The sequence below is a fragment of the Pelodiscus sinensis genome, chromosome 8 (genome assembly GCF_049634645.1).
Source record: "Pelodiscus sinensis isolate JC-2024 chromosome 8, ASM4963464v1, whole genome shotgun sequence".
Classification (NCBI taxonomy): Eukaryota; Metazoa; Chordata; order Testudines; family Trionychidae; genus Pelodiscus; species Pelodiscus sinensis.
This window is the reverse complement of record NC_134718.1, coordinates 43,471,539-43,491,694: the sequence shown is the minus strand read 5'-3', so window position 1 is coordinate 43,491,694 and position 20,156 is coordinate 43,471,539. Positions and strand designations below refer to the sequence as shown.

The 20,156-nt window shown below is 42.6% G+C and overlaps 1 protein-coding gene across 4 annotated transcripts; it reads left to right on the top strand.

The window, feature by feature from the left end:
* The first annotated feature begins 6,654 nt into the window (after positions 1-6,654).
* Positions 6,655-18,701, top strand: CCNJ (cyclin J). 4 transcript variants are annotated; one of them, XM_025179762.2, is made up of 6 exons: positions 6,655-6,862; positions 7,332-7,460; positions 10,198-10,408; positions 13,233-13,532; positions 13,654-13,780; positions 15,613-18,701. In XM_025179762.2, exons 2-6 carry the CDS (start codon positions 7,392-7,394, stop codon positions 16,022-16,024), a joined length of 1,119 nt encoding a protein of 372 aa, XP_025035547.2. In that variant the 5' UTR covers positions 6,655-6,862; positions 7,332-7,391; the 3' UTR covers positions 16,025-18,701. The 4 variants fall into 4 exon arrangements, with proteins under 4 accessions (XP_025035547.2, XP_006113232.2, XP_075791313.1 ...); XM_006113170.4 differs by having other exon boundaries at positions 6,687-6,862; positions 13,621-13,780; XM_075935198.1 differs by lacking the exon at positions 6,655-6,862 and adding an exon at positions 8,077-8,185 and having other exon boundaries at positions 6,884-7,460.
* The last annotated feature ends 1,455 nt before the right edge of the window (positions 18,702-20,156 follow it).

The window sequence follows — 20,156 nt, the reverse complement described above, 5'->3', positions numbered from 1 at the left end:
AGCTACCATGTCTACCCTAGGACGCACAGGGCACTCAAAGCATAGGGCCCCAGTATGGCACTACTTTTGATACTGTCTCACATGACATTTTCATAAACAAACTCGGAAAATACAATTTAGATGGAGCTACTATAAAGTGGGTGTATAACTAGTTGGAAAATCATTCCCAGAGAGCCATTATTAATGTTTCACAGTCATGCTGGAAGGGCATGATGAGTGAGGTCCCACAAGAATCAGTTCTGGGTCCACTTCTGATAAATATCTTCAGCTGTGATTTACATAATGGCATAGAGAGTATATTATAAAGTTTGTGATGATACCAAACTGAGAGGGGTTGCAAGTGATAATTCAAAATGATCTGGACAAACTAGAGAAATGGTCTAAGGAAAATAGGGTGAAATTTAACAAGGAAAAATGCAAAGTACTCCATTTAGGAAGGAACAAACAGTTTCACACATACAGAATGGGAAGTGACTGCCTAGGAAAGAGTGCTACGGAGAGGAATCTAGATGTCATAGTCAACCATAAACTAAATATAAATCAACAGTGTAACACTGCTGCAAAAAAGCAAACATCATTCTGGGATGTATTAGCTGGAATGCCATAATTCTTCTGCTCTACTTCATGATGATTGGGCCTCTCTATTAGATAGTGTATCCAATACTGGGTACCATATTTCAGGAAAGATCTGCTAGATCAGAAACACAAATACTTGTTACATAATAGCCTTTAGACATGACAGAAATCAATCCATTTGACCAGGTCTGTAGATTATTGGCCTGATTTATTCCACCACTTAAGTAGATGTAAATTATGTTGCTCATGGGTGGGCCAAGCACTTGGTATGTAAATTACTATTACAAACGTTTTGCCTGGTCTTTATATATTTCACAGTGTACAAGAACTGACAAGTAAGGGAATGTCTACACTTGCATTCTAGTTCGAACTAGGGATGCAAATGCAGGCATTCGAAATAGTCAATGAAGCGGGGAATCCCGTGCTTCATTAGCATGATCTCGCTGGCGCGCTAGTTCAAATCACAGCTGATTCGAACCAGGAAGTGCGCGCCACTCCGCGTCAGTTCGAACCAAACCCCTTGGTTCAAACGAACGTTACTCCTCATTGTTTGAGGAGTAATGTTAGTTCGAACTAAGGGGGTTGGTTCAAACTAATGCATCCCAGTGCGCACTTCCTGGTTCGAATCAGCTGTGATTTGAACTAGCGCATCAGCGAGATCATGCTAATGAAGCGCGGGATTCCCCGCTTCATTGACTATTTCGAATGCCTGCATTTGCATCCCTAGTTCAAACTAGGGTGCAAGTGTAGACATACAATAAAATAGTTCTAAGAGCTAAGACTCTTTATCATGCCTATTCCCTTTTGCAGCGCAAGGGTTGAGAGCTCCTAGGTTAAGGAGCTAATGTGAGAGTGTGGGCTGGGGATGATGCCTCTCCAGTATCATCAACCCCAAGTGTACATGAATCAGGGTCCCCAAAATGAGATTGGTTTAAAATCATGAGTTCTTTTAGGGTGCACTTGCGTCATATTTTCAAGGTTTTCTCTTAAACCATGAAGCAGAAAAGTTGCTTTTTTTTTAATGAAAGCTGAGATTCTCATGCAATCTGCTGACACCTCCAGCTGAAACTTGAGAAGAATACCAAATATTATAAGACTCATGATGGAATTGCGAGAGTTGGTAACACTGCTTCTTTCTCTTCCTTAATCTATGAACTCCAGTACCCTCCCTCCACCTGGATGACCAGCAGCAGTTGGCCCTCCACAGATACATGTGGAGGCATTGCTAGCTGGAGGGAAACTTTGTCATGATTCTTCCTATGCAGCATAGTTGCCTTGGAAGAGGGCCTAAAAGCAGTGTAAATTGCGAGTATTTGTTGTGGTAAGACTACAATTACCTCCTCAACATGAGATTTGGAATGTTCAGCCATGTCAGCTGGGCTTCCCAGGGAGACCATACCCAGAGGGTGGACCAACCAGCAGCTTCTTCATGTGTGGGTATATGTAATGGATCCCCAGTCTCAGTGAGCCTTTTTCCTTCTGTGGGGCTGCCATACATAAGGAGGAGACAATAACGAAACTGTTAATGGCCAATCTCCTGAGTTGGCTGCAGGAGCCTTCAGGGGATCAAGTCTGATTCCAGGAGACTCCAGGCCAGTGTTCCACGTGTCGACGGAAAAAATTAGAAGGAATGAATTTCATTACGTGCACTACTATCAAGGTAATGTGCAGATGTACACCACCAGGAGAAACCGAAAATCTAGATAGCGTGTATATTTTTAAAAAATTATGATAGCAATTACTTCAGCCAGGACAGGTTAGGCATTTTAGAACTCACTACTCAAAGAATTAAATTTCAGCTCAAGAGAGAAATAAAAATAATGAAATGTACAGACAAATAAAAAACCTAAAACAACACACTCTGAAAGAAGTATCAACTACACAAGGTGTGTGAGTATGAGTGACAAACGCATATTGTATATGAGAGTGACAGAGATGCAAATTGCTCTTTAAGTATGCTGAGCATGTTTAGACATAGGAGCAGCTGCCAGCAAGCTCCCTCCAACCCAAGCCCTGTCATGTCCCCCCTCTCTGGGTACGTCTAGACTACAAGTCTCTTTCGAAAGAGAGCATCTAGACTACAGCCAGTACTTTCGAAAAAGCAAGCCGCTTTTTCGAAAGAGAGCACCCAGGCAGTCTGGATGCTCTCTTTTGAAAAAGGCACAGTTCACGTTCAATAATGCCTTTTTTCGAAAGAGCGCTTTTGAAAAAAGGAGTTATTCCTCGTAAAATGAGGTTTTCCACGATCGAAAAAACTGCCGCCTTCTTTTGATTTACTTTCAAAAGAATGCAGCCGAAGTCTAGACACAGGGGAGGTGGGTTTTTTTGGTTTTTTTTAAAAGGTCACTTAAAAAAAAAAAAAACCCTATAGTCTAGACACACCCTCTGCAGAGACAGGGATACCCTGACATCAGCTCCTCCTTCCTCCAGCTCCCCCACCCTGTACAGCAAGCAAGAAGCTCCCAGGGGGTAGCTCCAAGGCAGAGGGTAAGAGCAGCATGGCATTGAGAGGAGGAACAGCTGAAGTGCTGGCACTTGATAGCCTCCCAGGCAAACTAGCCAGAGTCATCTGTCAGAGGCTCCAGGATCTACCAGTAGATCCCAATCTACTGGTTGGTGACCACTGTCTAAGATGATAAACAGAGGTATCCTGGCATCTGGTAGCCACCCCTATTATTTGGTTTCCCACCCTTATATCTCTTTTTCCAAAGGTGGGAATCCTTTGTGTTTGGTTTAAACTTTTCACACTTCCTGTGGGAAAGAAGAGCATCTGAAATGTATTGAAACTTAGCCCCAACTATTATATAGAAAGAGCTTGTCTCTTTATATTTAAATAGGAACCTAATTCTGTGCAATACTTACTATAGGGTCCAGGGCATCTGAAGGACTGTCTTCTCCCATATAAACCTGCCCGGGGATTGAGGTCAGCTGGGGAGGGTTTGCTTCGTGTTCCCCCACTTGTGGAGATAAGATTAACATCTACACAGAACAGGGCATTCTCAGCTTTTGCTCCTGGGCTGTGGAATTCTCTTCCTCGGGATATTCGCATGGCACCAACACTAGCATTGTTTCGGCATCAGGCTAAAGCCACCCTTTTTACTCGTGCTTTTATTAACGTTTGAGTCTGTATGTATACGTTCCTCTTCTCTATATGGTTTTAGCAGGTTTTATGTCCCTCTGGAGTCTCGTATTTTAAATTTTTATATATATTTGTATTGTGTTTAAACATTTTTTGGAAGCCGCCTCGAATATTTTAAATAGAGAGGCGGGGTAAAAATATTTAAATACATAAATAAATATAGGAAAGAATAATTCATCCATAAATGGTTAATATTAATTATGGTATATGTCTTCCAACACCACCACAATTTAATGAAGACTCAAAACAACAAACCAATAATCTCATGGTTAAAGTTGGCAATGATTCAAAATAAACACACACCCTCCAATGGCTTTTCTCCATATAGAAAAACAAGCTCCTTTCTGCAATATCTGCATAATAAAAATACTTACGTTTAAATGGAATAAGTTAAAAAATAAACTAACTTCGTTTATATAAGACAACAGAGTTGGAAGAATTTTTTCTTCCTAATATTTGTAAAAGTAAAAATAGCAATTGATTGATCAGAATATATTAGTTAAGGGAAGATAAAGTATTGATCTGACTGATGCCCTTCTCTAGCCTACGTGATAGATAGAGATTATGCAAAACATTTTGCATTAGCAATATGACTGCAGTGAAAAACTTCTAAACACAAACAGATGTAGTATGATCTGCCACATCAGAAATGTCGTAATTTAGATCAATGATCAATCAAGCCAAGTATCTCTTTCTAAAAGTGGTCAAAAATATGTTTTTAGAGGAAGGTATAATAAACTACACAGCAGTAATATACCCAAAGGCTAGACTAGCCACTTTTCCGGAAAAACTTGCCAGCTGTCTACACTGGCCTCTTGAATTTCCGCAAAAGCACTGACGATCTCATGTAAGATTGTCAGTGCTTTTGCGGAAATACTATGCTGCTCCCGTTCGGGCAAAAGTCTTTTTCCGAAAAACTTTTGCGCAAAAGGGCCAGTGTAGACAGCAGAGATTTGTTTTCCGCAAAAAAGCCCCGATCGCGAAATTGCGATCGGGGCTTTTTTGCGGAAAAGCGTGTCTAGATTGGCCACGGACGCTAATCCACAAAAAGTGCTTTTGCGGAAAAGCGTCCTGCCAATCTAGATGCTCTTTTCCAAAAATGCTTTTAACGGAAAACTTTTCCGTTAAAAGCATTTCCAGAAAATCATGCCAGTATAGACGTAGCCATAGAGAAAAGTTCTTTAGTACTCCCAAGTGATTCATGGTTGTCTCATGCCCTGAATCATGAGGGTCTTTTAGAAAGTTTTACCCAATGTCTAATCTTTTTGTAACCCTCTTGTGGCAATGAGTTCTGCTGCCAACTATATGTTCCATGAAAATGTCTTTTTTATCTTTTTCACTAACCCAAACATTCAAGTACTTGATTACTACCAAATCACAAGATTGTCTTCAAAACTGAGGTTTTCTAAAATATATTTTTGATTTTTTTTATTTGCTTTCTTGTTGTTGAGCATTTAGACTTCCAGTTTTCCAGCTTGTCTTCATAGCCAAAACTTGTTTATTTTTTTTCCATTCTCACCTAACATAGATGTGCTGAAGCTAGGGTCTTAAGTGAAATACCACATACTGAGCAACTAACAATAAAATGTTGAAAACATACTATCCAAAATAAACAGTAAAGGAATAGACAGGTCCCAATTATAGACTGAAAAATCATGGAAGATTACACAAAAGGTCAAGTACAAGATAAATCTTCCATTATAGAAGAAAGCATTCTTAGAACTCCTCTGCTTAATGAGAATTCAGAATTACACAAAAACTCTCTCTGGATGATGAAGCATAAGACTTTTCAGCAAAAGGAAGGTGCATCATATCCAGAGGCTTCCCTGAGCCATCCAGCCCCAATAACCATTGCCTAGATCTGGAGTTACTCACAACCACCTACTCTCATCCAACTTTTTTTGGATGATACCAGAACCATCAGGCTACACCTCTGGTCTGATGAAATTTCAAGACAAAAACATTAAGGTATTTCTGCATAGCCTCCTGTCACTTTCCAAAGTGTCTCCCATTCTGTCCCAGTAGCTCTTATGTCCCAATCCTCCTTGAAAATGAACAATTCCATAGTATCGCCTTTTGTATCTTTTTTCCTTTTTTTTATACAAAAAAAAGGAAAAATTTTGATCGATGATCTCTCGAGGTCCCTTCCAGTCCTAGTATTCTATAATACAAAGACTTGTAAGACCATAATAGGTAGCATCTATCCTCAGTTGCATGGTTTGCATCACCACCTAGATTTTTTTAAAAAACTACTCTTACATAATTAATTGTTATTTCTATATACACACAGCTGTGTGAGACACACAGAAAGTTCTCTATTCATGTTTTTGGCAGACAAGTTATTCTGTATACGTCAGTTGTAAGGTTTAATTAATGTGTAAATAATGCTTGAATCAAAAGGGGGTCATTAGATCTCCAGGTGAAATATTACAATTTGGACATGATTTGAACAGAAACCTGCTTTTAAGTGTCAGAACTAGTTTCTGAAGGTGAAACAGCTTTTCCCAGCCAACTCAGAATTTCTCCAGCTGTGAAGTGCAAGGTCCTGAGGACCCCTGGAACCTGCTCCTACCTTGCCTTTTGCACCACACTCCCTGCAAAGACCTGCACCATGCAATCTGTTTGCAGCTCAGTCTCGTGCCCAGCAAGGAAACCCCACGCTCCTACAGTTTTGCCCTTTCTTTGCCTTCCCTGTGCAGCCCTGTGGATGCCCCGGGCGCTCCCGCACGTGCGTGCGCGCAGCCCGGCACACAAACTACTTCGAAGGCGGCAGGCACATGCCCGCAGACACGCGAGCAGCCCCGACGCGGCGGGAAAGGCGAGTCCCACGCTCCCTCCTCCCCCACGGCTTTGGGTCGGGGCGGCTACGGCAGCTCCATGGGGCCAAGGCTCCCTGCATGTGGCAGCGGAGCCGAGAGCCTGTGCGCCCATGAATGCCGGGCCGTGATTGGAGCGCCCAGGCCAGACCCCGTTGTAAAACGAAAGTAGATTGGCAGAGGCCCAGCGGCATGTGCCTGCTGCCTGGCTTTGTATACACACTTGCCTGCTTCGCCCTTTAACAATGGGCGAGGGGAGCTGCTCGGCCCCATGGCAGAGCTGAGCTGCGGGGCCACGGCCCCGGGGCGCTGAGCTGAGCTGTGGCTCGGGGTGAGTGGGGGCTGCGCTGGGAGCGGCGGGGAAGTTGCCGCTGGCGGGGGTCGCCTGCCCCGCCCGGCCCTTTGTTGTGTCGGGCCGGGACCCCTGCCCTGCGCTCCCCCTCCGCCGGGCTTTCCCCGGGGCTGTGCCGGGGGGGGCGGGATTCCGGCCCTGCAGCCAGCCCCGGGGCTGCACGGCGAGGCTGGAGCGCAGCCCAGCTGGGGGGCGAGGCTGCTTCTTAGCCTCCCCCTCGGGTCTCTGCGCTGCGCTCCCCCGCCCCGCCCCGGGCTCTCAGCTGTGTGCGGGAGCGGGGCTGCCTGCGCTCCGGGGCGAAGGGCCGGGCAGGCGAGTGAGCGCTGAGGGGAGAGGGGGAGCTGCCGTCACTGGGGGCAGCTGAAGAGGGGCTGCAGCGGGTAGGGCGCGCGTGCACCCGGGCTCCACGGCTGAACTAAGGGGCGCCGCTCCCCTCTCTCTTGCGCAGACTTCGGCTGCTGCCTTTCGCCCTGTGCCGCTGTGACTCCCTGCCGCGCCGGACTGTCCCATGGAGCTGGAGGGGCAGTGGTGGAAAGGACAGCTGGCCGCCGACATCCACCAAGCCCTTCGCTACAAGGTACCTCCACCGGGGGGGGCTTCTGGGATTTTGCCGCGGAGGGAGGCGGCCTAGATCCCTCGCTCTGATGCCGCCTTCGGGCTGCACTGGCGTGAGGCTCCTCTCTTCCCTTCCTGGGTGGCAGGAGAACGGGCTCGGACAGCCCTCTGGAAGGGAGTGAGAGGGCAGTTCCCTGGACAGGCTAGTGGGGCAGGCGACTTCCTTTTGTCTCCTGCTTCTGTAAGCAGCTCCACTGTCTCTTGTCGCTAGAGCATTGAGCCACGGGGACCCTCTGGCTGGGCATCTGAAACTCTCGTGTATCGAAACTGTACAACCAGCTGCTCCATCAGCCAAAAGGGCTGGAGGGGTCTTGGGAGGGCGCATTAATTAACTGGGTTTTTGCGAGATGCTTTGGGCTGCTCAGGTGGAAAGATTTGCGTATGTTCCCACTGTCATTAACGTTTAAAAGTAAAATTGGCACTTGAATGGTAGCACTTGATTGCATTTTAGCCCCCTAAGTATATAAAGGTATTGATTCCCGTGGGACAGTGGAGCTGGTTGGCTCCTTTAAGACAAGGGAGGGGAGGAGGAGTTGTATCACTGATTTCCCCCCTCGCTGTTTAACATATCTTGGTAGAAACTTCCCCGACTTGTTAAGAATGCTGGACCCTAATTTTCTGGTACCCTCCCAGGAAGCAGACTGCAAAATAAAAAACAGAAACACAGTAACCTTGATGACCGTTACTGTAAGTCAATGTTAAACTTTGTTGGAAGTCTTGGAAATAACAATGGTTATAAATAATCTGCTATATAAAGGAGAGGGAAAACATGCTAGGTTAAAGTCAAGTGAACTAAAAATGCAGGGAAAGAGATTTGGCTCCAGTGCATGCTACAACTGAACTGCTGAGATATGTAATGTCTCTAAGTATATCCTGTTCTGATTATCTGAGTATTTACCCAACTAGCCTGTTTTTTCTCCTATCTCTACCCTTTGGTCGTGATGTATTCAGTCCTTTTATTTATTTAGTTTTGAAGTATTAATAGAGCCATACTTTTTTTTTAACATAGTGGAAGCTAGAGACCATGTAGAAGAGCGCTGTAAAGTGGGTCTACTAACAATAATAAATGTTAGGACAAGCCTGTTTTGAAACTCCTCTTAGCTGGGAGTTGTCTCATTTCAATGTTTGCTGATATTGCTTCTTGATAATGATAAGGCTCACCTCCCCCTTCCCCCAACAGTTGTAAATATGTTTACAATGATTTAGCCTAGTAAAAATGTAGCTAAGCAGTTTTGGTGACTGTATTAATTTTCTTAAGGGCCTGATTACTTCCCTAATGCACATTACTGGGCCCATGTATAAGAAACAACTAGTACATTAGAGTTTTTATTTACAAAGAAAAGTAGTAAATTCCAGACAATTTTAGTAATCTTACAGTTTGGAACTATTAAAGGAGTGGTTATAATTTTACAACTTTTATGTTACTCTTGTGACAAGGTATGTGTGTACTCAACTGTTCGTTTTCTTCCCCTCCCCCTTTTCCCCCCCTATTGCTGCCCCTGATACAGAAGCAGCAAGTTGGGGGGGGGAGAACAGGAGCTGGTGCTGGGGGTGCTTAAAAGCCGGTTCCCCTCAGCACTGTCTCCGTGATGCCGCCTGCCTCTCCCCTGCATTGCTGCCCCATCAAAGGCAGCACCTGTTTCGAGGGAGTGGGGTGTAGGAGAGAGTGCCATGAAGCAGTCTCTGCCCATGGCAGGCTGAAGCTCACTGCCTGCAGCCAGCCTGGGCCACCACGAACTGGGGCTGTTGGACTCGGTGTGAGCCATGCCGGCCCTGGACCCCTGTAGCTCTGAATTTTAAATGTAGTAAGAGCTGCCTGGCTCTTACTACATTTAAAAGGCAGAGGTGCAGAGGTCCAGGACCCAGCACACGCTAGTTCTGAGAGCTACCCCAGCTGCAGCTCTGCAGAGTGCCTTCCCTTATCAGCTACACAATTAGTCAATACAAATTGTATCAACTACATGATTAGCCAAATACCCACTCTTTAGCATCCTTACTTATGATGTGCCAGAGGTCAACTAAATGATCATGATGGTCCCTTATTGCCTGAAACTCTATGGATTTATACACTTTTTTTTGTTATCTCAGCTCTACCTGGTGTCACCGAACCAGGAAATTTTATTGTAATAAGAATTATAGTCCAAATCCATACCTAATCTGGATTCCAGAGGGTACCTCTCTCTCTCTCTCTTTTTTTTTTTTTTTTTTTTTTTGTCCATTTGGAATAGTGGAGATCAGCTGTGCTCTTTTGGCTGCAGTTGCCTGAAATCCTGCTTTTCAAAGTGAAGAATACCATGCTATCAGTTAGACTCCTGTCCTTGGAACGTTCTGTGCTTATAGTCAGACTATGCCATAAGAATTTTTCTTAGTCAGTCAGTAGGCTTGACTGAATGTTATTTGGCTTGTTTGTTTCTATGTTTTGGGCCAAGTGAACTTGATAAGTGTCCTATTTTAAATGATTGTTCTGCAGAATCTAGATAGTCCTTGTATAGGTATTCTAAAATAATAAATAGAAATTCCCAGCAGGAGAACAGTTCTACTGTGTGAAAATACATACCAAAATTGTGACTGCACCACTTAAAAACTGCTTTAAAAAGTCTTCTATATATTAATCCAGTCAATTTTCATATGTATCTTTCTCACGTGAATTTGCATAAAAATAATGATTGTGCAACAACTATATGCTGCTCTCTATCTAGGAGTTAAAGCTGCCCTCCTACAAAGGCCAGTCTCCCCAGTTAAATCTGAGAAGATATTTTGCAGACCTGATTGCCATTGTGAGCAATCGCTTCAGACTCTGTCCTGCTGCACGACATCTTGCTGTCTATCTATTGGACCTCTTTATGGACCGCTATGATATATCCATTCAGCAGCTGCATGTGGTTGCTCTTTCCTGTTTACTTTTAGCAAGTAAGTATGTCAGTAATTTAACTGGCTTTCATTCTTCTACCAACTAAAGAATCATCTTGAGGTGATCAAGCAGATTGAGAAAGCAAATTATGCATAAAAGATCTGCACAGTAGAATTTGATCCAATACACAGACCTCTCTCGAAACTCTTGTTTCAGCTTATGATGGTATTTGGTGAAGGGCACGAAGGACACTAATGGCTACAATCACAGAACAGTGTTTATCACAAATAAATTGAAGTTTTTAAAAAAATGTTAGGAAGGAATTGCAAGGGAAGAAAATCCTTCTCTTTAAGGGAAGTCACCTGTCATCTCCAAGTTGCCAAATTGTGCATAGGAAAAAGAAGAAAAGTCTCATCTGCTGTAGATGCAGAAAAGACATCTTGAATATCACTTTTGGATTTATATAATCTTGTGAGAACTAAAATATGAAAAAAATGGTTAAAGTAAATGGGTACCCTTTACAACTGGAAAAACCAAGAAAATTGAGTGGACTCTGTCCCATTGCAACTGAAGAATCCTCATTTACTTAAAGAACATACACTTTTTCTACAAAATTTGAAATTCAAAAAGGAGGAAGGTAAGGTGAAACTGAGGGCATGTCTATGCAGCAGGGCTAAAACCAAAATAAGCTGTGCAACTTAAGCTACGTCAATTGCGTAGCTTAAGTCAAAATAGCTTATTTCAGCTTTTGGTGCTGTCTGCACAGCAGGAAGTCCAACTCCTGTAACTTTCATTTTACGAGGAGTAAGGGCAGTAGGAGGAAGAGTGGTTTTTCTTGGAGTAAGAAGTCCTCCAGCTCAACATTATTTTGATATTATGTCGAAATAACTGCTTATAGTGTAGACACGTGCCCTGCTATTTCGGAATGATATCAGTTATTCCGAAATAACACTGCTGTGTAGACATAGCCTGAGGTAGCAATATGGGTCTTGCTGTGCTAGGTGCTGTACAAACATAGAACAAAAAGATCGTCCCTCTCCCAGGGATGTACAATTTAAGTACTGACACACATTTAAAAGGAGAGAATTATGGAAGTTGACATAATTGACAGTAAGCATTTCTAGGTACACATTACTGAAACTCACTTGATTTAGACTAGGGATGTTAGATAGCAATTAATTGAATAGTTGTGTAACTTAACAAAATATTATCAGTTACACAATTATTCAATAGTCCCCGGAGTGAGGCCTGCAGCCAGTGTGCTCCCAGGGAGTTCCCTGCTTCTGTTCGTTGCTGCCTCTGTATCAGTGGCAGCAGTGTGGGGTACCATCAGCCCCTTTCTGCAGGGGTCTGAGCTACCTGTGGACAGAGGGGCTGTGCTGGTATCTCATGGAGCAGCCACTGTCCGCAACAAGCTTGGGCCCGCTGCAGACGGAAGCTGCCCTGCGACAGCCTCCCCTACCTCCTTCCCCTGCTGCTGCCTCTGATGGAAGCAGCAGCATGAGGGGGCGGGAGGGGTAGCCTGCTTCACAAAGCTGTCACACTTAAAAGCCAGCTCCCTCCTGTGCCTCCCACCCCCCGCAGCTTGTATAAGCTGATATGCACAGGAAGCTGGCTTGAAAGCCTCCTTCTCCTCTCCATGCTGCTGCCTCTCTAGGGGTATGTCTACACTAGCTCGTTAAGTCAAGCTAGGTAGGCAAATCAGGCAACCGGAGTTGCAAATGAAGCCCGGGATTTAAATATCTCAGGCTTTATGTGCATGTTCCCGTCTGGCCGCCATTTTAAAATCCCCCTTCATTCGAACGAACTGCCCGCGGCTACACGCAGCAGTTTAAAGTTAATCCGAACTAAGTCCTTAAACTAAGAATAAATTAAGGATTTAGTTCAGATTAACTTTAAACTGCCGCGTGTAGCAGCGGGCAGTTCATTCGAACGAAGGGGGATTTTAAAATGGCGGCCGGACGGGAACATGCAAATAAAGCCCGGGATATTTAAATCCCGGGCTTCATTTGCAACTCCGGTTGCCTGATTTGCCTACCTAGCTCGAATTAACGAGCTAGTGTAGACATACCCTATGAGAGGCAGCAGCATGGGGCAGGCGGCTCCATGGATCCTGTGCTCATGGAGAGCTAGCTTAAAAACCCACTCCCTAAAGAACTGACTCCTGCTTTTCCCCCTTCCCACTCCCTTGCTGCCTCTTATACAGTGTGTAGTAAAAAAGATAAAACTGGGCTTATCAATTAATCAGTTTATTGTGTACTCAACTAAACACTGGCATCCTAAATTCAGACCGAAGGGCTTAATTTCCAGTTAAGTCAGTTATTGAATTTAAACATTGCCATGAACATGGAAATGTACATTAAAGCCTCTGTACCAAGTTGATTTTTCTTAACTGTACTTAGAAGGAAAAACTTCCTTTTAAAAAAAGCTAAAATCTAATGGTGGACTCTTGCACTATTTTTAAGATAATCTCAGTGGTATTTCAGTGATTTTTTTGGGGGGGGGGAGGGGAGGTTTAAAATAACTTACTGAACAAGTAGTAGCAATTTATGAATTAGTCGGGCAACACAATACCATTATCAGTATTCTCTCTCTGCAACTGGCCTTGTCTCTTTATAGCTTTTTTCATACAGACAACAGGAAGTGTGACACTGCTGTAATATCCTATAAGTTGCATAGCAACTATCAGCAAAAGCGTAACCCTTGACAGCATGTCCCTCCTCTCCTCAGTCAAACCATCCCTTGAACTGTGCATGCAGGAGACTATTTGACATGGCAAAATAATTGTGTAATAAGTGTAATGTTAACAGTACTAGCAAATGTTGTTTGGTATCATACTCATGTTTCTCATTTATATTTTTATTTCTCTCTCCCGGCCCCAAGGTAAATTTGAAGAAAAGGAAGATAGTGTCCCGAAGCTCGAACAATTGAACAGCTTAGGTTGTATGACTAACATGAATCTGGTATTAACAAAACAGAACTTGCTACACATGGAGCTGTTGTTGCTAGAAACATTCCAGTGGAACTTGTGCCTCCCAACTGCTGCTCATTTCATCGAATATTACCTTTCAATTGCTGTCCATGAGACAGATCTCCATGATGGCTGGCCAATGGTTTCCTTAGAGAAGACCAAGTTATACATGGCAAAATATGCTGATTATTTTCTGGAAGTATCTCTGCAAGGTGTGTTGCATGGTTTGGTTTAGTTCAGTCTTATTTCTTAAATAATATTTGTGTCTAACTCATCTAAACAATTTTTGTGTCTATCCAGATCATGCATTTTTAAATTATGCTCCTTCATTAGTGGCTACTGCATGTGTGGCTTCTTCAAGAATTATCCTACGCCTCTCTCCAACATGGCCAACTCGACTGCATCGTCTTACTGCATACTCCTGGGATTTTATGGTTCCGTGTATTGAACGACTATTAATGTAAGTTTGTTGGTGTTTCATTTGTAAAGCTATGTCTCCATAACATATTGAGGACACTTAAACTAAAAACAGTATTTACAGAAATAATGTTGGCAGTGAGCTTGTGTAGCATCTATGTCAAAAGTGTTCCAAGTACTATACAATATTTATTAAATAATTAAACCAACCTAAAACCTTTCCAACTTTCAGAAAACCTCACCTGACCTAACTCCTTTAAGTTTCCTCCCCCTAGCAAATAAAATACTCAGACAAAAGAACAGAATAAACAAGATATGCAGCATGGTCTGAACATCACCAAACTTGGGCTGCGGTGGGCAGTCAGGTTGTCCAAAAACTGGAGTTCAGGGGAAGGACTTTGAGTGCATTTGGGGTGCTGTAGCACAATGTTTCTCAACCAGTGGTACAAGTACCCGGAAAGGTACTCAAGAGAAATCTGGGGGGTACGTCAACACAACTGAAATTTGGAGAACTGAATTTTTGTTTTAAGTTTTACAGTGTTTTATTATTTTTATACTTTCTATACCCAAAAATGTCATTCCCCACCCGGCTACGATTAAGATGTCTAAACAAATGTGTTGCAATGGTAGAAAAAAAGTGTGTGTCTGAAAACTGTAGGTACTGGGATACTCTTTTAAAAAAAAAAAAAAAAAAAAAAGTTGAGAAACACTGCTGTAGCAGATCTCAGCTGTCACAAATGCACATGTGGAAGCAGATTCCTTTAACACCTGGTTCCCAATCTAAAGCTCTATGCAGATAATTGAATTTAATAGATATCCACTGAACTGTACTGAGCACATGGAAGATCTACTTAAGCCTCAGGAATTTAGCGCTTTCTGAGTAGAGGATGCAGTCACTGGAGCAGGTTACAAAAGTGGGGATAGTCTGGGAGGGGCCCATAACTGAGAGGTGAAGGCTTGCTGCCTTATTATTAATAAATGGAAAAATGGCAGGCCAGTGCTATCTACACATCAGATGTGCCAGGGCATCCAGTAGGACCACAAAATTGAATCATATAAAAATGGTGAAGATACATTCCCAATTCATCAATTCCATTCTTCTAGATGAATCCCTAGGTCAACAGCATCATTTCCCTCTTGTTGGCATTTGCTCTCGTTCACCTCCAGACTTTGGTTAGCACATAAAGAAGAGAGAAATCTGAATCCAGACTCTCTAAAATAAACTGTCCTCTCTAGGAAGGTGGCACTCTTGTCCATAGCCATCTCCCTTGGTGGCCTTGTACTGTATACAGTAATGATGAATTACAGTATCAAACCTTGTCTAAGAACAAAGATACCAAGAACCCCATTAGGGTGGGAAAGTAAGTACTGAACACCTCTCTGGAAGACCAAAGGGATGGAGCTACCACAGTGTCACTTCAGCAAGGCACCCCAAGCAAGTTGGTAATCCTCACAATCACAGTAGTATCAATGACTCTGAGGGATTGAGATGATTACAGTACAATCATGCATTGCTAGAAACTGATTAGCCACCATAAATGTCACTTTCTAATTCTCATACGCTAATGTCACTGCAGTGTTGTATGTCTAGCAAATACTATGCTACTGACATCTTTATATCCAACCAGGCTAATTTCATTAACTCTTAAATGCAAATTCTTTTATTAACATTGTAGCCTTTTAAGATGTTCTTGGCCCTAGTTTTTAAAATCATTTAAACTTCTTAGTGTGCCTATTAAGAAGCAATTCATGTTCTTTAATGACTTTAAGCATAGTTTTCAATATTTAATGGCTGTTACAGCTTTACAGTTAGGATACTCTTAAACTTATACATAAAGTAGACTTAAATGGTCTTATTTTCTGTTTGAATCCTAGTGCTCATGACAATGATGTAAAAGAAGCAAATAAGCAAAAAGGACAACATGCCCAGTCTGCACAACATAGTGTGTTTCCCACCCCGGCTCCAACTCCACAGCAGGCTCATGTTCCACAACATGTATCACAGTATCTCCAGGCTCATCAAGCTCCATTACAGTACCACCATCAAACGTCACAACAGCAGAACAGTCAGCAGATTGTGTCATCTAGTCACACGTCCTCTTACCCACTGCAGACTTGCCCTGTCAGTTTACAATCCAGCATGCAGGCTCGAGGTCACCTACAGACTGGTGCTAGTATGTCACTTGCCGTTCCAATAGAAGTAAAGCCATGTATAAGTGTCTCCTACAACCGGAGTTACCAGATCAATGGACGGTATCCTTGTATTACTCCTTGCTTTGAGAGGTGATGAATACAAATTTAGATACCCTAGTTTTTGTCAAACCTCAAATATATTTGAGGGCAAGAATCTAAATAAAAGTAGCACTCTTTCCAGAAGGAGAATAGCTGGATTGGCAACCAAGCGATGAAATAGATTAGCTCGAGTACAGAATCTGCAAAGAATGAGCATGTAGTATGTTTTCTAAAAGGAATGTGTACATGGCAGTTATGTGCTAATACTGTTGACACTCTAGGGCAGTGTGCTCTTAACAGCCACCTTGAAATACAGGTGAAGAGGAAAATGGCTGTGGACTGACTAGCGCCATATCTTTTAATGAAGGAGATATACAGTATTACTTTGAAAAGGCCATATGTATGCAATACTTCCCTACAGGACTGAGTGAGATTTACTTTCAGTAAATTTGAAACTTAAGAATCCATTGAGCAATGTACTTCCCCAGAAACATTGGGACCATGTAGAGAGAGAAACTTTTATTGACAAAATCAGTAATGCAATTACTTGTCATTTTTTGCTCATGTTCTTATGTACAGTATATGTCCAATTTAAGGCACTTGAGTTAGCAGACTTTTGCTTGTTTTTAAGTCTTGTGCCTAACAGGACAGATGCCTTTTTTTCTTTTTCATTTCAGGTGTTTAGAGTAACACTTTCTCACTAACTCAGGGAATTATCTATTCAAAATGACTCTGTGCTGCTTGTGTATATACACTTTACTGGGTGTAATCCAGGCTGATATTTCTTTCAGGTCATCTACAGTGCAGAGTACCAAAGGGATTTGTGTATATATAAAGTCTAACTGTAGTCCTAGCTACTCCCTGCCACCCAATACTGTGTTATCAGATGATGGCAGAGTACTGGTGTTCTCTAAGTGTAAGCTGAACTCCTACTGTACCAGAACTCATAATAGTAGTTGTGAGGTTTTATATTTTATTAACACAACCAATACAGAACATCCTCTAGTCTGAGTCTCTAAATCTATACAGAAAAGGCACCGTTAAATGCTTACAAAAATCCAGTGTTTCATATATCAAGCATAATGCACAGTGGAGGGAAATACATTATCAGGTAATACTGGGGCAGCTCATTCTTCTCCTTTATGGAAGATTCCTGTGGAAGAGCAACATTGTATTCTCTCTGCTAGAACAAAAATGTATTTCCAGGTTGAAGGCAGGATGCTTATGACATAGCTGTCTGAGCTGCAATATCATCCACAACTCAAGATGGCCTGAGAGTAGAAATTTTCATTCCTCCAGCCCCAGAGGATGAAGGTGGTGTTGAAGATATGTTAATTGAGAAGTTGCTTGTTTACAAAATCAGGCAGTTGACTCCCCCCCACCCCCCCAAATCTGGTATGGGAGAGGGAATTGATGGAGAGCGCCTTATTGGCTAAAATGTATGTTTGTTTTTTGAGGGGGGGCGGTTGGTTTTTTTTGTTTAATTTCTAATGGCAGCACTTAAAAGCATGGTTAAATGGCAGACATGATGCCAGACCTTCTATTATTATACGATCTGCAGAAGTTCACAAACACTCTGTTGCAAATAATATTGGGAGTGAGCAAAGAGTGTATGACATCAATATTAATGTGGAAATGGGGGACATCCCAAAATATTCAGTAGTTGTGGAAGACATTTCTGCTTGTTTTGATGGCTCTTCCTGGAGCTGAACCATAATGTGTTGCAAGAACGCACCCTTAATTATGGAGGAGAAGAAATCCTCTGTTTCTTGTAATTAGTTTAACACACATCACATTTCAAATTGTCATTTTTCATGAGGAGGGGTTGAGTGGAGGGTTGGGAAAAAGTGTAAGGGTGAGTTGATACTCTACTTCATGTTAGAGAATAAACTACCAGGTGAGCACAGTAACTTATTTTACCTCCTTAAAGAGCTACCTTTTTTTCCCCTTCATCTCTCCCCTCCAAATTATTTCTTTTTTTTAGGAGGGAAAGTACATGCAAGTTTCCTACCTCCTAAAATGCCTGAGTTGTATTTCATTGATGCTTGAAGAGAGAGGGAATAAATAAATCCAAAAGGGAAACTGTCTTCCATCTTCAGATTTCAGTTCAATGCTATGTCCAAGTTTTCAGTCTAACTACCTCATTTATATGAATGTACAGTTTTCTGATGGACCATGACTTGAAATAACAGATGCCTGTAGTGTTTTGTCTGTTAAATGCATATATTGGCTATATGTCATCTTTAATGATGATGGAGCAGTATAGATTGTTTTGAAATATTAGTAAATCTATCAAGTATTTTGCATATAAAAGTAGGTAATTAACACTGGAATTATAGAGGTGATTATTCAATTAGTTGATACTTCAAGGTCTACATATAGTAAGATATTTTGATTGTATTTTAAGATCTTAGGCTTAACTGTAAAAGAATCCACTACATGCTTTTTGGGAGGGGGGATTTAATTTATTTAGTTTGATACTGTAATGTCAGATGCAATGCAAATAGAGAAAGGAGCGTGCACTGTGAACAATTTCAGTGTGTTATTTAAAAAGGGCTTTATCAGTGTTCATTAAGTACACTACTTCAAGTTGTTACTGAGAGAACCAGAATGTGCATTTTATGGCATAATTTAAAATGTTCATAAATGCACAACATTGACAATAATGGAATCTGGATGAGTGCTATGCACTTGGATTTTTTTAAAAATAAAACTAGTTTTGAGTAAATCTGTCTCGTGTGTGTGTGTGTGGCTTTTTTTATTTTATTTTAAATGCCTGAATTGACCAATGTGGAACTTCATTCCAACCACAGCTGTTGAACTTGAGGGTTCTCTTCACATCTCTCCTGTGGCAGCAGTCAATGTATTCCTAACTCTATTTATAACAACAAAACAGGAAGGAAATTGTGCAGGGAGGGTTTGAAAAAAATCTACCGCATGAGCCAGAATATTGTATACTTCAACGATATTGTATCCATTGTACAGCTGCATCAGAGAAAGAAATAGCTTAACTGCAATAGTAGGAAATAAAATATATATTAAAAGGTCTTACTGGCAACCCATTCTGGTTATAGTAGAATTATATGACCAAGGTCAGGATTGAGAGGGAAGATGAACAACATGGTTTTTGGTGACCAGAACCCTGAGAAATCCAGAGTTTATGATCCTTAATTGTAGTCAGTCTTGCTGCCAGAGCTTACCTGTGGGGCACGCAACACAAGAATAAGCGATGCATAGAGGCTGATACATTTCTCCATGTTTGAAATTTCTTATAATTGCTGTTACAGGGAAAAAAAAAATCTCATTCTCTCTCAAAGAATGGGGTACATATGGACCTATTTAAAGTGAGACCACATTAGTCTCTAAGGGTATGTCTACACAGCGAAGTTATTTCGAAATAACTATGCTAGTGTCTACACAGCAAAACGCTATTTCGAAACTCTTTTGAAATAGTGGAGGGCTTATTTCAAAATTTGTAAACCTCATTCTATGAAGAATAGTGCCAATGCTGAAATAGGTATTCGGAATAGGTGCTGTATAGACAGGGAATAGGGACTATTTCGAAATAGGAGGCCTCCAGCCCTCCCAGGGTGCCCTGGTGGCTGCATCACACCATGCGGGACATCCTACCGCACCCGAAGGCTCCGCAGGCCCACTCATCCAATGGACGAATTCCAGTGGCAGCACCTGGGGGCACTGTGAGCCCTGCACTGCATCCTCGACCACTGGGTCGAAGAAGACTTGCAGCTCCGGCAGGAGAGGTGGCAGAAGCAGCTTGCCCAGGGCCATGCCATCTGTGCCCATCTCCAGACCCTCGTGCTCCAGCCTCTGCTGCATCCCCAGTGATCACTCCTCTTCCCACTCTCTCTCCCCCTCCTGCTTCTCCCTCCACACACCCCCGGGGACACCGAGGCCCCCAGACCCGTGGTGCTGGGAGCAGGCGGCCCTGGCACCGCTGTGACCCTGAGTTTCTCTTCCCCCTTCCTCCCCTTTCCTCCCCCTACTAGCTCCCTCCTCCCAAGTTTCCCCTTCCCCTCTCCAACCCTTTCTCCTCCCCTCTCCCACCTTCTTTCCCCAGTCTCACCGGAGTTTCATTTCCCACCCAGTTCGGTTCAATAAACAGAGTTCAGTTTGTTCAAAAAAAACCTGTCTCCAGAGGGAAGTGAGGGGAAAGTGGAAGGATGTGA

What these genes read in the sequence shown, in the direction of transcription:
- CCNJ (XM_075935197.1), top strand. Translation starts at nt 8,099, where the DNA reads ATGCTGGACCCTAATTTTCTGGTACCCTCCCAGGAAGCAGACTGCAAA. An exon ending in TAACCTTGATGACCGTTACT is followed by an intron (nt 8,186 to 10,197) that starts GTAAGTCAATGT and finishes CTCTCTATCTAG; the next exon opens with GAGTTAAAGCTGCCCTCCTA. An exon ending in TTCCTGTTTACTTTTAGCAA is followed by an intron (nt 10,409 to 13,232) that starts GTAAGTATGTCA and finishes CCCGGCCCCAAG; the next exon opens with GTAAATTTGAAGAAAAGGAA.